Source organism: Fringilla coelebs (genome assembly GCF_963513975.1).
Source record: "Fringilla coelebs genome assembly, chromosome: 18".
NCBI classification, from domain to species: domain Eukaryota; kingdom Metazoa; phylum Chordata; class Aves; order Passeriformes; family Fringillidae; genus Fringilla; species Fringilla coelebs.
Genome location: NC_140044.1, coordinates 9,351,984 through 9,363,588, shown reverse-complemented (window position 1 = coordinate 9,363,588; position 11,605 = coordinate 9,351,984). Strand labels below are relative to the sequence as shown.

Here is an 11,605-nt window from a genome sequence, read left to right as displayed (position 1 = left end):
TCTCTGCCCAGGACTTTCCCTATGCACTTTTCAGGCCTGTGTCAGTGTATATGTCAACTGGAAGCTCATAAGTGCTACCTGGGGAGCATCTGGGTCAGTCTGATCATTCCTCCTCTCCAAAACTGCTCCCATGTGCAAAGAGGAGCTGTCTCCCATTTGCTGCCAGGCCCTGCGGCACAGCAGGGAAAGCAGCTGGAGGGCTGCCTGCCCTGGCAGCAATGCCTGGGAAAGCTGGGCTCAGCAGGTTGGTGAGAGGTCCCGTGATCCGAGCCTTGCTCACAGCAGAGCTGATGGAGCCACCGAAGCTTCGGGGGCTGGCTAGCACTTCCCTGCTGTTATCCTCCAGAGGGGATCTGGGATTTGGACTTACTCCTGGCTGCCAGGGAGAGGTGGGGGACGGGGCATGGAACAGGAACCACTTCTGCTCGCTCAGACCGCCTTCCAGGAGGGATGTCTGGGAATGGGACAGGGCTGAGCTTATGCAAAACAGATCAGAGAGGCTGGATACCTGCTGGGACAGAGGGCTTGTCGCGTGGCATATGCTTGTCATCATCCCTTTGGGTAAAGTACCAACTCCCCCCACCTGCCCTTTGGGTTGAGTGTGCACTGGGTGCTGTGCTGAGAGTCCCTGGGGACACCACATCATCACCTGGCTGTGCTGCCCAGCACAGGAGTTCTGGCTTGTACAGGAGCCATGTCTGGCCAATTCTGCAATGCCTAAGTGGGATAGCTTTCCTTCTGAGTGGGAAATGTTAGGTTTGGACTTTATTCGAAGTGAGTGTGTGGTGTATGGAGCAGCTTGGACTTCCCACCTCTCTGCCATGAGTTGTTTGGGAATTTCTAAGGACAGTGCAGGACAGGAGGTCTCCTGCCAGCCCGATTCTTGTTTGAATGGAATGTTGACAGCTTGACTGTGCAGTGTTGCTATGAGGCTGTATTTGCCCTCTCAAGGAGGAAATGTGATGGTGTATCCCAATGGAAAGGACATCTCTCCTCCAAGCTGGATGCAATAACTCATGCTCTGGCTTCTGTCCTGTTTTCTGGTGCTCACAGAGGCCGTGGCTGACCTTCATCAAAGCCCTCAGGCGTTTGCCTCAGTTTCTCTAGAGGCTTGCCTGTCCCCATGATGGGTCTGTGTTGCAGCCATGACATGACTCTCCTACACTAAACTCACATTGCCTTTAATTGCTGCAGTTCTCTTCTCCTACCTGGGTCTGTTTGTGTCTCTCACTTGCAGTCTCAAACCATGAACTATGTGGGGCACCTCGCTGAGAGCGTCTTTGTCACAGTCAAGAAGCTGTACCATGACCTGAACCCTGCCACCCTGTCGGGCTGCATCGATGTGGTCGTGGTGAGGCAGCCCGACAACTCCTTCAAGTGCTCCCCCTTTCATGTGCGCTTTGGGAAGCTGGGGGTGCTGCACTCCAAGGAGAAGGTGGTAAGTGATGCCTACCCTGGGGCTATGCTTCCTTCCCAGTGTCTGCAGACCCAGGATCTTCTATAACCCACAGGTTTGTTTGAGGGGAATGGGAGCCTGCTGAAAGGGTTGCCAAGTTTTTGAGGGGGATGCCCCCAAATGGAGCCCATCAATTTTCAGGGTGGAATGTGCTCTCCAGGAAAATTGGGAGAGGTCCCTAGCCTCAAAGGCTGTGTAGCTGTCAGCCCTGTGACCAACTTCAACCCATCCCCTCCATCTGGAAGTGCCTCTGTGCTCCAGTGGATGAGGGGGTTCAGATGGACAGGATGCTTCTGTCCCTTGCTAGGTTGACATTGAAATCAACGGAGAGCCTGTCGACCTGCACATGAAGCTGGGAGACAATGGAGAGGCCTTCTTTGTCGAGGAGTTAGAGGAGCGTGAGGTTGGTTATGAGGAGGTGCTGCATGTCTGTGTCCTGGTGTGACTCCCTGGAAGTGCAGTGTTGAGTTAGAATGACCAGGTTTGGAATGCTGCTCTCCTCCAGAGTGACTCCATTGTCCCATCTGATGTTTTCTGTGTCTGCAAAGGTTCCTGCTCAAAGGACCTTGCAACCCACGTGGTGGAGCAGCCTGAGGGAGTATTAGACCAAATATCTGCATCCCAGACTGTTCTCCATCAATGGGCATGGCTGCTGGCCAGACAGGTGGATGTCTTGGAGCTTGGCCTCTCAGGGGATCTTGTGGCAGGGATGAGAATGAGACAGATGCTGTGGCAGGCTGCCCGCTCCAATGGGAAGTGGGATGAGACTAGTTGTGGCTTCCAGAAATCCTGGCAGCTTTTCTCTCAGGCATACTTGTGGTCACTGCTGGCTTGGGCTGGGTTTGGAAGTAGGAAAGGGTTCTGGAGTCAAATCCTATTTGCAGCCTTGGTAACTCTGGTCTTGTGGTGCCATCTTCTGCCTGTCTCTCCTTGCTCGTGTTAAGGATGTCTTTAGCTTGTGACTGGATCACCCTAATAATCTTTTATTCATATGTTGTAGGTACAAATCCTTTCCTTTTAGGGCAGGCCACAAAACCACCCCTGAGCTGAGGGCTCGGTGGTGTTGGTTGTGAAGTTCCATAGTATGTTCCATAGACAGCAAGGAGCTGCTATGCTGAAAAGGAATGTGCTGGAGGGAGCTGATGTGCTCTGCCCCATCCCTGTTCCAGGACAGCATCCCCTTCTTCCTCTGCACATCCCCCATCTGCAAGGAGCGGTGCCCAAAGGGTGCTGCTCAACCCTCCCATGGGGTGGAGGCCTCCAGCACTGGAGTGATCCTGCGCAAGAGGAGGCGACGCAAGAGAAGGCCCAGGAAGAAGGAGGTGTTGGACTCAGATTCTGACAGCTATGATGAGACCAAAAAAGAGCTGCCAGCCCCGAGGTGAGCTGCTTGGTCTGGGCAGGGTGATGCAGTAGGTCAAGCCTGTGGTTTCGTTTGGTGATGGCCAGCAGTACTGAAACAGGGGGAAAGTGTTTGCAAGTTGGAGCCCAGTCTCGTGTGGAGTAGAAGGCCAGGAGAAATGGTGAAACTGGGTATTGCCAGCTTTCTGGAGAGGAGGCTGCTGCTTGAGTGTATCACAAGTTCCTTCTCTTTCCTCCTTTGCAGCGGTGCAGCAAGTTCATCCTTTTCTGGTCTCCCTGAAGTGACTGGGTCATTGCAGTCCCCAGACGTATACCCATACTCCGATGGGGAGCTGCTGGAAGCGGACAGGTAAGAGGCAGAGCCAAGGTGTTCTGCTCAGCTCTGGTGAGAGCAGGGCACATGCCCCATGGCAGGGAAGGAGGTATGGAAAAGTGACTTGGAGGTCAGGAGAGGAGAGTTCTCCTAGCTTGATATGGTGTGGCTGGAGGAAAGCTCAGAGAGCACAAGAGACTCTTGTGGCTATGGTCACAGGTATGAGAAGCCTGTGTGCACAGGGCTGTCTGCTGATGAGCTGCTCTGGGCAACTGCTGGCATAGCCCTTTGCTTCCTTGGGCCTCAGCTTCCATAGATCTTGGTCCTTTAGGAGTGACAATCTTACAGGGTAGAAGTGACTTTATGGGAAACCAGTGTTACAGGGTTCTTGGCCCTAAATATCCTTGCACTGATAGGAGGGCAAGGGGCTGCAGTGTAGGTGAGGCTCCATATCACCTTCTCTTCCTGCAGCTTTATGCTGAGCCATCGGTCTTCTCACAAAAGTGATTCTGAACTGCAGATCAAACCACGGGAAAGCTTTTCTCTAGGGGCTGAATCCCGCATGAAGTGGCTCTGGGGAAGGCTCCCTCAGGTAAGTCCCTGCTCTTGCTCTTTTTTGGGAATGGGTGTCCAAAAGACCTGCAGAAAGCAGAGGAGGCTGTGGCCAGGCAGCCATAGAGAAATTGTCCTCTTCTGTGTGATGCTTTGGGCAACTTCCCATCCTTAAACCTGTTCTTCTGCTTCCCTTGAGGTGAATAAATTGGTGGAAGTTAAACCAGCCAAGTCCACAAAGATCACTGGTGCTGCAGCAACCACCATCTCTGCGACAGTGGTCCCAGTGGATGAGGCAACCCCTCTTGTTTCCACCTCTGAACATCCAGGAAGGGTTTCAAGCCCAGCAGAACCTCAGGACATGCCCCGTTCTGCACCTAAGCGAACACTTACACCCGAGGCTAGGGACAGCATGTCCAAGCTGAAGGACGCCCTCCGTGCTGTCAGGCCAAAGAGATTTTCGGTGGCCTACTCAGTCCCACAAGAGAAACAGAAGGAAGATGTGAATGCTGTGCCAGAGGTGCAGCCAGATGTGGAGCACTTTGAGGGAGCCACTGCTCCAAGGCAGGTGGACTCAGAAGGCCCTGCGTCCCAGCTGGAGAGGCAGAGGAGCCAAGGTGAGAGGGTGACTGGTGCTGCTTGAAGTGGTGTTTGAGCCTGCAGATGTGTCTGACTCAGATGAGCCCCTGGATTGTCCCTTCAGTGTAATTCCACAACTTCTAGGTATGGTGTGTTTGCTTTGCCTTCTCTGTGTGCCGCCAGCTCCTTTGCTTTGAAGAGACATGCCTTAGGTGTCCACCTTTCAGTAACCACCCTGCTCCCAGGAAGGCTTTCTTGCCTTATGTTCCCTGAAGTCCATCCTTCAATGTGTCTGCTTTTGCATACTTAGAAGATTTTTCAGCAGTACAGGCCATACCTTAATTTCAAGTGTCAGACAGCACCTGGCCTGACTTGTGACTTCATCCTGAGCTTGCCAAGTCAGGGGAAATCATAGAGAAGCATTTCTGTGCCCTCCTTCACAGTGTATTTAAGGATCATGCTAGTGCAAGTGTCTTGAGGCACTTGTGTCGCTGTTGACTTAAGCAGTTTTTCCAGTAGGAAAATGTCTGCCCTGTTTGTATGGTACATGGATGTGAGAAAAATGCTGCTGGCTTTCTCAATAGATGCTGGGATGATTGGAAAGGTGATTCAACTAAGCTTTTTCTCTTCTGTCTGTGCATTGAGGATCCATCAAAAGAAGTCCTCGCATGGGTCCCAGAGCCATTTACCTGGAAGACTTCTCCAATCCTACCAAGAAGCCAGTGGCTCTCTATTTGGCCGAGAGGTATGAGTTGCCCCAGCTGGCCAAGCTCAGACATTTTTTAGCAATTCCCCTGGCACAAAGGATGGAGGTATTGTTTAAAGCTATTCTCTAATGTCACCACCGTTTCTTCCCTTGCTGGCAGCGACTCGGAGGAGAGTTTGCTCTCTCTTGTCTCTCAAAAGACAGACCCCAGCAGCTCTCTGAGTATCCAGCTGCCATCCACCTCACATGCCAACAGCCCCATGGACTCACTGCCCACAGTTGCCCTGTCACTGTGTGGGGGCCTCAGGGACAGCATGCAGATCTCTCATGGTAGGTAGGAGGGTAGGGGCAATCTGCAGCCCTGAAATCCTTTCTATCCTCCAATTGCATGACACAGCCTCTGTCCCACCAGAGAAGTTCATGGAACACAGGGTCTCCTACCAGCAGTTTGCTGAGAATCCAAGGCTCATCAGTGACCCAAACCTGGTGATAATGATCAACAAGAAGTGAGTGGCCTCCTCTTCCTGCTGCTTCATCCCACCATGGACAGCATGGCCCCTTTGTCCCTGTGGAAACCCTCCTGTAGGAATGCGACTCCATCCCAGAGCATGATTGTACCAAAGTAGTTGTGGGACCTGGCCATGCTGCAGGATGGTGATGTACTCATCCCTCTTGCTTTTTCCAGGTATTACAACTGGGCAGTGGCTGGTCCCATAGTCCTGGCCCTGCAGGCTTTCCAGAGGAACATTCCTGAGGTCAGTGGTACAACACATTTACTGGCTATGATTCGCAGCAGGGCCCGGGCTGAGGAATGACCTCATCCTATGTTCTGCCATGTTCACAGAGCATCATTGATGAATTGGTGAAGGAGAAGATGCCTAAGAAAGACAGAAGATATTGGTTCTGGAGGAGGAGAGAACTCCCAACAGAGGAGGTATGTTTGCAGCAGTGGATATGACAACCCCAGGGGACAGGCATCATTCTGCTGACTGGCCAGGGTGGGAGCAGGGTCCTAGGGATGGCCTGAGGTTGACTATGAGGACATCCAGGACCTGATGAAGTGACTTCTTAAGATTCCTACCCATCCCCTTTGGTCTGTTAATGCCTGAGCAGCAGAGCAGCACCTGGTAATGCAGAAATGTGGAACTTGTAGTGGTGAGACCTCCTGCTGTGTGCCTGTCATGCCAGGTCTCTTGGCACCACGTGTACTTGCTGGTCTCCCTGCCCCCCCACAGCATCAGGTTGTGCTGCTTCTTCCATCAGCAGTGTCCCTGTGAAGGCAGGGACTGCAGTGATATCTCTTTTGGCATTGCTGTTCCAACTGGAAGAAAAGCAAAGCAGCCCATGCTCTTGCTCTTAGCTCTGTGCAAGCACTGCTCAGCAATAACAGAAACATCACTGTGTTGAGCTCAAATGCAGAACACAGCCCCATACCTAAGTCACTGTGAAGGAAATGAACCCGAACCAGCACACCCTTCTCTGCCTGCAGCAGCAGCCAAGGCCAGAGAAAGCCAGTGTGGAAACACCAGGGCGTGACCTTCTTCAGGAGAGGTGAGTGTCTCCCTCCCAGGCCATCTTCTGGAGTCTGGATACTCCTGTTCTCCTATGTGACTAGTTATTCTTAAGTTTGCGTAATAAAAGAGGGTAGAAAGCTTTCTTAAGACTCTGGCTGACCCCTTCTCTTTGTGTAGGCAGGAGGAAAAGGAATCACCTAGTGAAACTGAGCCCCAGCACCCTGGGGACCTGTTGGCAGAACAATCTCTCACTCAGAAACCTCTGACAAACTTCAGGAAATCCCTGCGGCTCTCCTCCAAACAAATTGTATGTATTTATTCCTCCATCTTCACTGTCCATGTGTGCAGGGGTGAGACAACCCTTAAACAGGGATTTCTCTACTCCTGACCTCATGTTTTCATAGGACATCCAAATATTTTGCCCTTGTTGGACTCCTTGTAGAGTCTTGGGACCACTGGCATGGGTGGGTGGCAGTCTGGCCTCTGGCAAGCCTTGGAGTGGTGTGAATTGGGGCTGATGTAACACTTTTGGTGCCCCTCTGCCCCAGGGAAAGTTGAATCTGCAGGATGGCCCCAATGAGGTGGCATTCAGCGTGACAACTCAGTACCAGGGTACGTGCCGCTGTGAGGCCACCATCTACCTGTGGAACTGGAATGAAAAAGTGGTGATCTCAGACATCGATGGCACCATCACCAAGTAAAAGGCCTTTCTCCCACCCCAAAATCCTTGTTTTCCCCTGTTGGGGGAAAGTTCTCCTTTAAAGGCTTGCATAAGCAGGCAGAAGGGAGCACAAACCTGATTGGGGTGGGGGTGGATGCTCACCGCGTTGGAGGGCACTAACCCAGCCTCCTTTCCTTTGAGATCGGACGCTCTTGGACAAATCTTGCCACAACTGGGTAGAGACTGGACTCACCCTGGGATTGTTAAACTCTTCCACAAAATCCACCTGTAGGTATTGGGTCAGCTGAGTTCAAGGGGAAGTGGGAAGCTGATTGAGTCAGAGTCAGGGCTTCTTACTCACTGATGCAGGCCCAGATGGCTGCACTATGTACTGTCAGTGGTGGCTGATGCTGGCTGCACTGCCTACGTGATGTTGAGGGGTGAGAGCAGAGGGTCCCTTGAAAGCAGATGCTGGAATTACCTTCCCTGGAAGGAGTGTGTGTCAGTGGAGACTTTGCTGTGGAGATATAGCTGAACAGCAGAGGCGACAAGACCACCTAAGGTCCCCCCTGAGAGAGGTGGCACGGGGCTCCCCAGCACCTCTCTGGGCACCCAGCGATCATTTCCCACAACCCAGGGGGCTCACCTGCGAGGGGTGACACCAGCAGTGAGTCCCTGTGGAGCTTGGTGCCTGGCCCCTGTGGCCACTGAGAGGCACTGTGGGCCCGTGGATGGCTCGTTCTGGTCCCGGCAGGAGCATGGGAGGGATGCACTCCCGGGGATTGCAGGGACCGACCGGCATCTCGGCTGCCTCTGGCCACCGGGTACCGCCTCTGCTGAGCTGCCCAGGCTTCTGCAAGGGCTGGGTACAGCCCTCCACAGTCGACAGTGCTGTGGGATAAAAGTGCTGTGTGAGGGCGCTGAGCACCAGTGGGGGCTGTGCAGCTGGGCTGGGTGGGTGTGTGGCTGCTGGGATGAGCATGGAGAGTGGTGCAGGGGCTCCCAGTGTGAGGCAGGTGGGGATTTGGCTTAGTTGGGGTTTCCAGATAAGGGATTCATGTTCTTGGTGGAACTACCTTGCTTACTGGAATAAGATTTGGTCTTAGGCCAGGTACATTGTTACCTCTTCCTCCTCAGAGCAGGAGAATGCTTTGCCCAGGCCACAGCTCAGAGTGGCTCCCTGTGTTCTCTCTAGGAATGGCTACAAGTTCCTCTACTGCTCGGCCAGGGCTATTGGCATGGCCCACATCACCAAAGGCTACCTCAAATGGGTCAATGAGCAGGGCTGTAACCTCCCCATGGGCCCCATGCTGCTTTCCCCCAGCAGCCTCTTGTCTGCCTTCCACAGGTACTGTCTTTTCATGCACTTCCTGTATCCCTGGGGACAGCACCCCCTTCCCCCCCCCTTCCCCAGCTTGACCCTGAGGGTTGTCCTGGCCTTAAACTGCTCTGCCCTCCTTGGTGCACAGTGCCTTTCGTGGGAGGCAGCAGGGGAGCTGCCTGGCCTTGCTGAAGCTTCACAATGAAGCTTCCGATGCACAAAACCTCTTGCCCTTCAAATCACTTCCTTGAGCCTCAGACAGCTTTGGTGCCACAATCCTGGACAGTTGACACCACTCTGACCATGTCTCTTGTGCTTCAGGGAGGTGATTGAGAAGAATCCAGAGGTGTTCAAGGTCCCCTGCTTGACAGACATCCGAAAACTGTTTGCTACAAAGTTTCCTTTCTATGCAGGCTTTGGGAACAAGCCCAATGTGAGTGTGTCTCCAGGTGTGCAGGGAGGGCTCAGGCTGGGTGGTGGTGCCTTGCTGCAGCTCTCATGCCATGCTGGCCTTCCTTGGGCAGGATGTCTACGCTTACAAGCAAGTGGGGCTGCCAGAGAGCCGCATATTCACAGTAAACCCCAAAGGAGAGCTGATCCAGGAGCTCACAAAAAACCAAAAGTCAACGTAAGCAAAGTGTTTATTCCTCTGCCTCTTTGGGATGACCCAGCTTTGGTGCAGAGAAGCATCAAACAAACACCCAATGACCCCAATGTAACTTCTTTCTTACTCCCACAGGTATGAGCAGCTGTCGGAGCTGGTGGAGGTGTTCTTCCCTCCTGTGGGACGGAGGGGGAGCGCTGCTCTGGTGTCCCCAGAGTACAGTTCCTGGAGATCTCCATTGCCTGATGATGACTGGGATGGCTCCCCCTAACCCCATCCCTGTGGAGACCTGACCCAGAGCTCTCCTGCATGTTTTTTGCCAGGACTAAATGCTCCAGGTGGACCTCACCCTCCCTGGTTGCTGCTTGGGCATTTTGCACTTGTAATAGAGGTCATGACACCCCTTAGCAGGAAGCCAAAGGGGGTAAGAGGGAGTTCTGACTCTACAAAAACTCCAGTTGCTAAACACAAATTCCTGAAAGCTGGGTCTCTTCTGGTGTTTGTAGCTCCTCTAAAGCCTGGCTCTTTTTTAAAGGTGGTGGTTGTTCACTGTTGTATTTATTGAGGAGCCTCTAACATAGCTATTACTACCTTTGGTATGACCAGTGTTCCAGACAGTCCAGCTACCTGCAGTTTGGTAGCTGAAACTGCCCACCAACTTGTAAAGGTTGATGGAAGATGCTGGGATTTTGAGTGTTCTGAACAAAAACCAATAATAAACACTGTCTTATTCAAGGTTGTCTCTTTTCTGCTCTAGCCCTGTGTGTAGAAGTGGGAACTAGGCTTCAAGTCCTTTTTAAATGTGATTTGGCTTATTCTTATTCAAGCATCCTACCAAGTGGGTGTGGGGGGTGATGGGATGCACTTCTATCAAGACCAGGTTTCTAGGAGCCTCATCCAGCCTGGCCTTGGATGTTCCCAGGGATGGGGCATCCACAGCCTCTATGTACAGCCTGGGTCTGTGCCTCACCACCCTTAGTAAAATACCAGTTTTCTTAGATAAAACCTAATTGACCTCCTGCAGTTGAAAGCCATCCCCTCTTCTGCACCCACCACAGACCCTGTTGAACACTATCCCCATCTTTCCTATGGGACCCTTCAAGTCCTGTACAGTTGCAGTGAGGCCCTTCCATGGCCCCCTCTTCTCCAGGCTGAGCATTCCCAACTCTCTCTTCATGAGAGGTACAAAGTGAAACAAGCACTGCTGGGCTCCTTCCTCCAGTCTGGCATCTACCTTCTCCTTCCCTGACCCTTGTGTGTAAATCATCTTGTTTGCCACTTCTGGAAGCCACACAAGTCATTTTGATCCTGGAAACCTCAGCAAGAAATACTTTATTTTTTTCCTTTCCAGTACAAACAGTTTTCAGCTTTTAAAATCTGAACAAATAGACATGGTTTTAAAAACAATAGAATACAGTCTTTTAACAGGATCAGTTATCAACTGCCTCAGAAAACTGCCCATGCAAGCACAACCCCATGGACAGCATTTCCTTACTCTGCAAGCAATTTTTTTTAAATGCCCAGTTTTGTACAAAGTTCCTTTCATTTTTTAAACATGAATAGCTGAGAACTGAAATAACAAACTGTCCATAGCTTCAAGTGACTAGTCAGGAACAGTCCAAACATAGCACCATTTTCTGGAAGGCCAGACTTCTTCCTTGTCCTGGTTTTGTTATGGCCAGTCCTGGCTCCCTCTTTTCTGGGGAAACTGTTCCTGTTCACCCACTCTAACCCAGCCCTGGCTGGGGAACAGGGAGCCTGGCCCTTGGCTTGGTTTTCTCTTTGGTTTTCTCCCTGGTGTGAGGGGATGGAAAAGGGGCTTAGGCAGGATGCTCCCCCTGCAGGGTGAGGGCTCCCCTGGCCCATCACAAAGTACTCAGAGTTGCCTTGAGACTTCTTCTTTAGGCTGGAGAAAAAAATAAGTTTTGTTGTCTAAGTGCAGGTTTTTCATGATGCCATGGCAGCAGGAGGTTGTTCCTCAGCTGGAGAAGTGTCTCAGCAGCTGGAGGGCAGCTCCAAATCAGCAAAGCCCAGAGAAGTGAGAGCAAATTCTGGTGCTGTGAGCACCTGGCAGGGCTGGGCAAGTGGTGGGGAGGCCACGTGTCCTCTCTATGCTCCCACAGCTCGTGCTCCTCTGGAAGGGGACCAAGCTTTTACTGCCTCAGGGGAACATGGCTACTGGACTCAGTGATCCCTGTGGTCCTCCCTAAACTGGAAGCGTGTTTAAGGGAGCTCACCCAGATTTTCTCGGGGAAAAAAGGTGCCCAGATGCATCTCTGCTGGGAGCTGCTGCTGGTTTGTGCTAGGCAGAGCACAGAGCTGCTCCTTCATGCAATTAGGGAGGATCAGGCAGGGAATCATGGTGCAGAAGAGCAGGGACAGCCTGGTGAGGGTGACAGGCACTGTGTGAGGGCCAAAGGCTGGCTGGTGTGGAAGGGTTCATGAGCTACAATGCTGAAAGAAAAGTATGTTCCTCTACTATAAAGTGCCAGAGTTGCTTGGATGGAGGCTCTTTAATTTCCTCCTCATCCTAGTAA

At 52.2% G+C, this 11,605-nt stretch overlaps 1 protein-coding gene across 1 annotated transcript; it reads left to right on the top strand.

Moving 5' to 3' along the window:
- Positions 1–1,246: 1,246 nt before the first annotated feature.
- On the top strand, positions 1,247–9,339 carry LPIN3 (lipin 3; the record flags this gene model as incomplete). Its single annotated transcript, XM_084218094.1, has 19 exons — positions 1,247–1,438; positions 1,764–1,859; positions 2,626–2,837; positions 3,063–3,167; positions 3,603–3,723; positions 3,883–4,300; positions 4,908–5,007; positions 5,129–5,298; positions 5,381–5,474; positions 5,654–5,723; positions 5,813–5,902; positions 6,157–6,209; positions 6,660–6,789; positions 7,031–7,179; positions 7,345–7,431; positions 8,339–8,491; positions 8,786–8,897; positions 8,989–9,092; positions 9,204–9,339. 19 exons carry the CDS (start codon positions 1,247–1,249, stop codon positions 9,337–9,339), a joined length of 2,592 nt encoding a protein of 863 aa, XP_084074220.1.
- Positions 9,340–11,605: the final 2,266 nt, after the last annotated feature.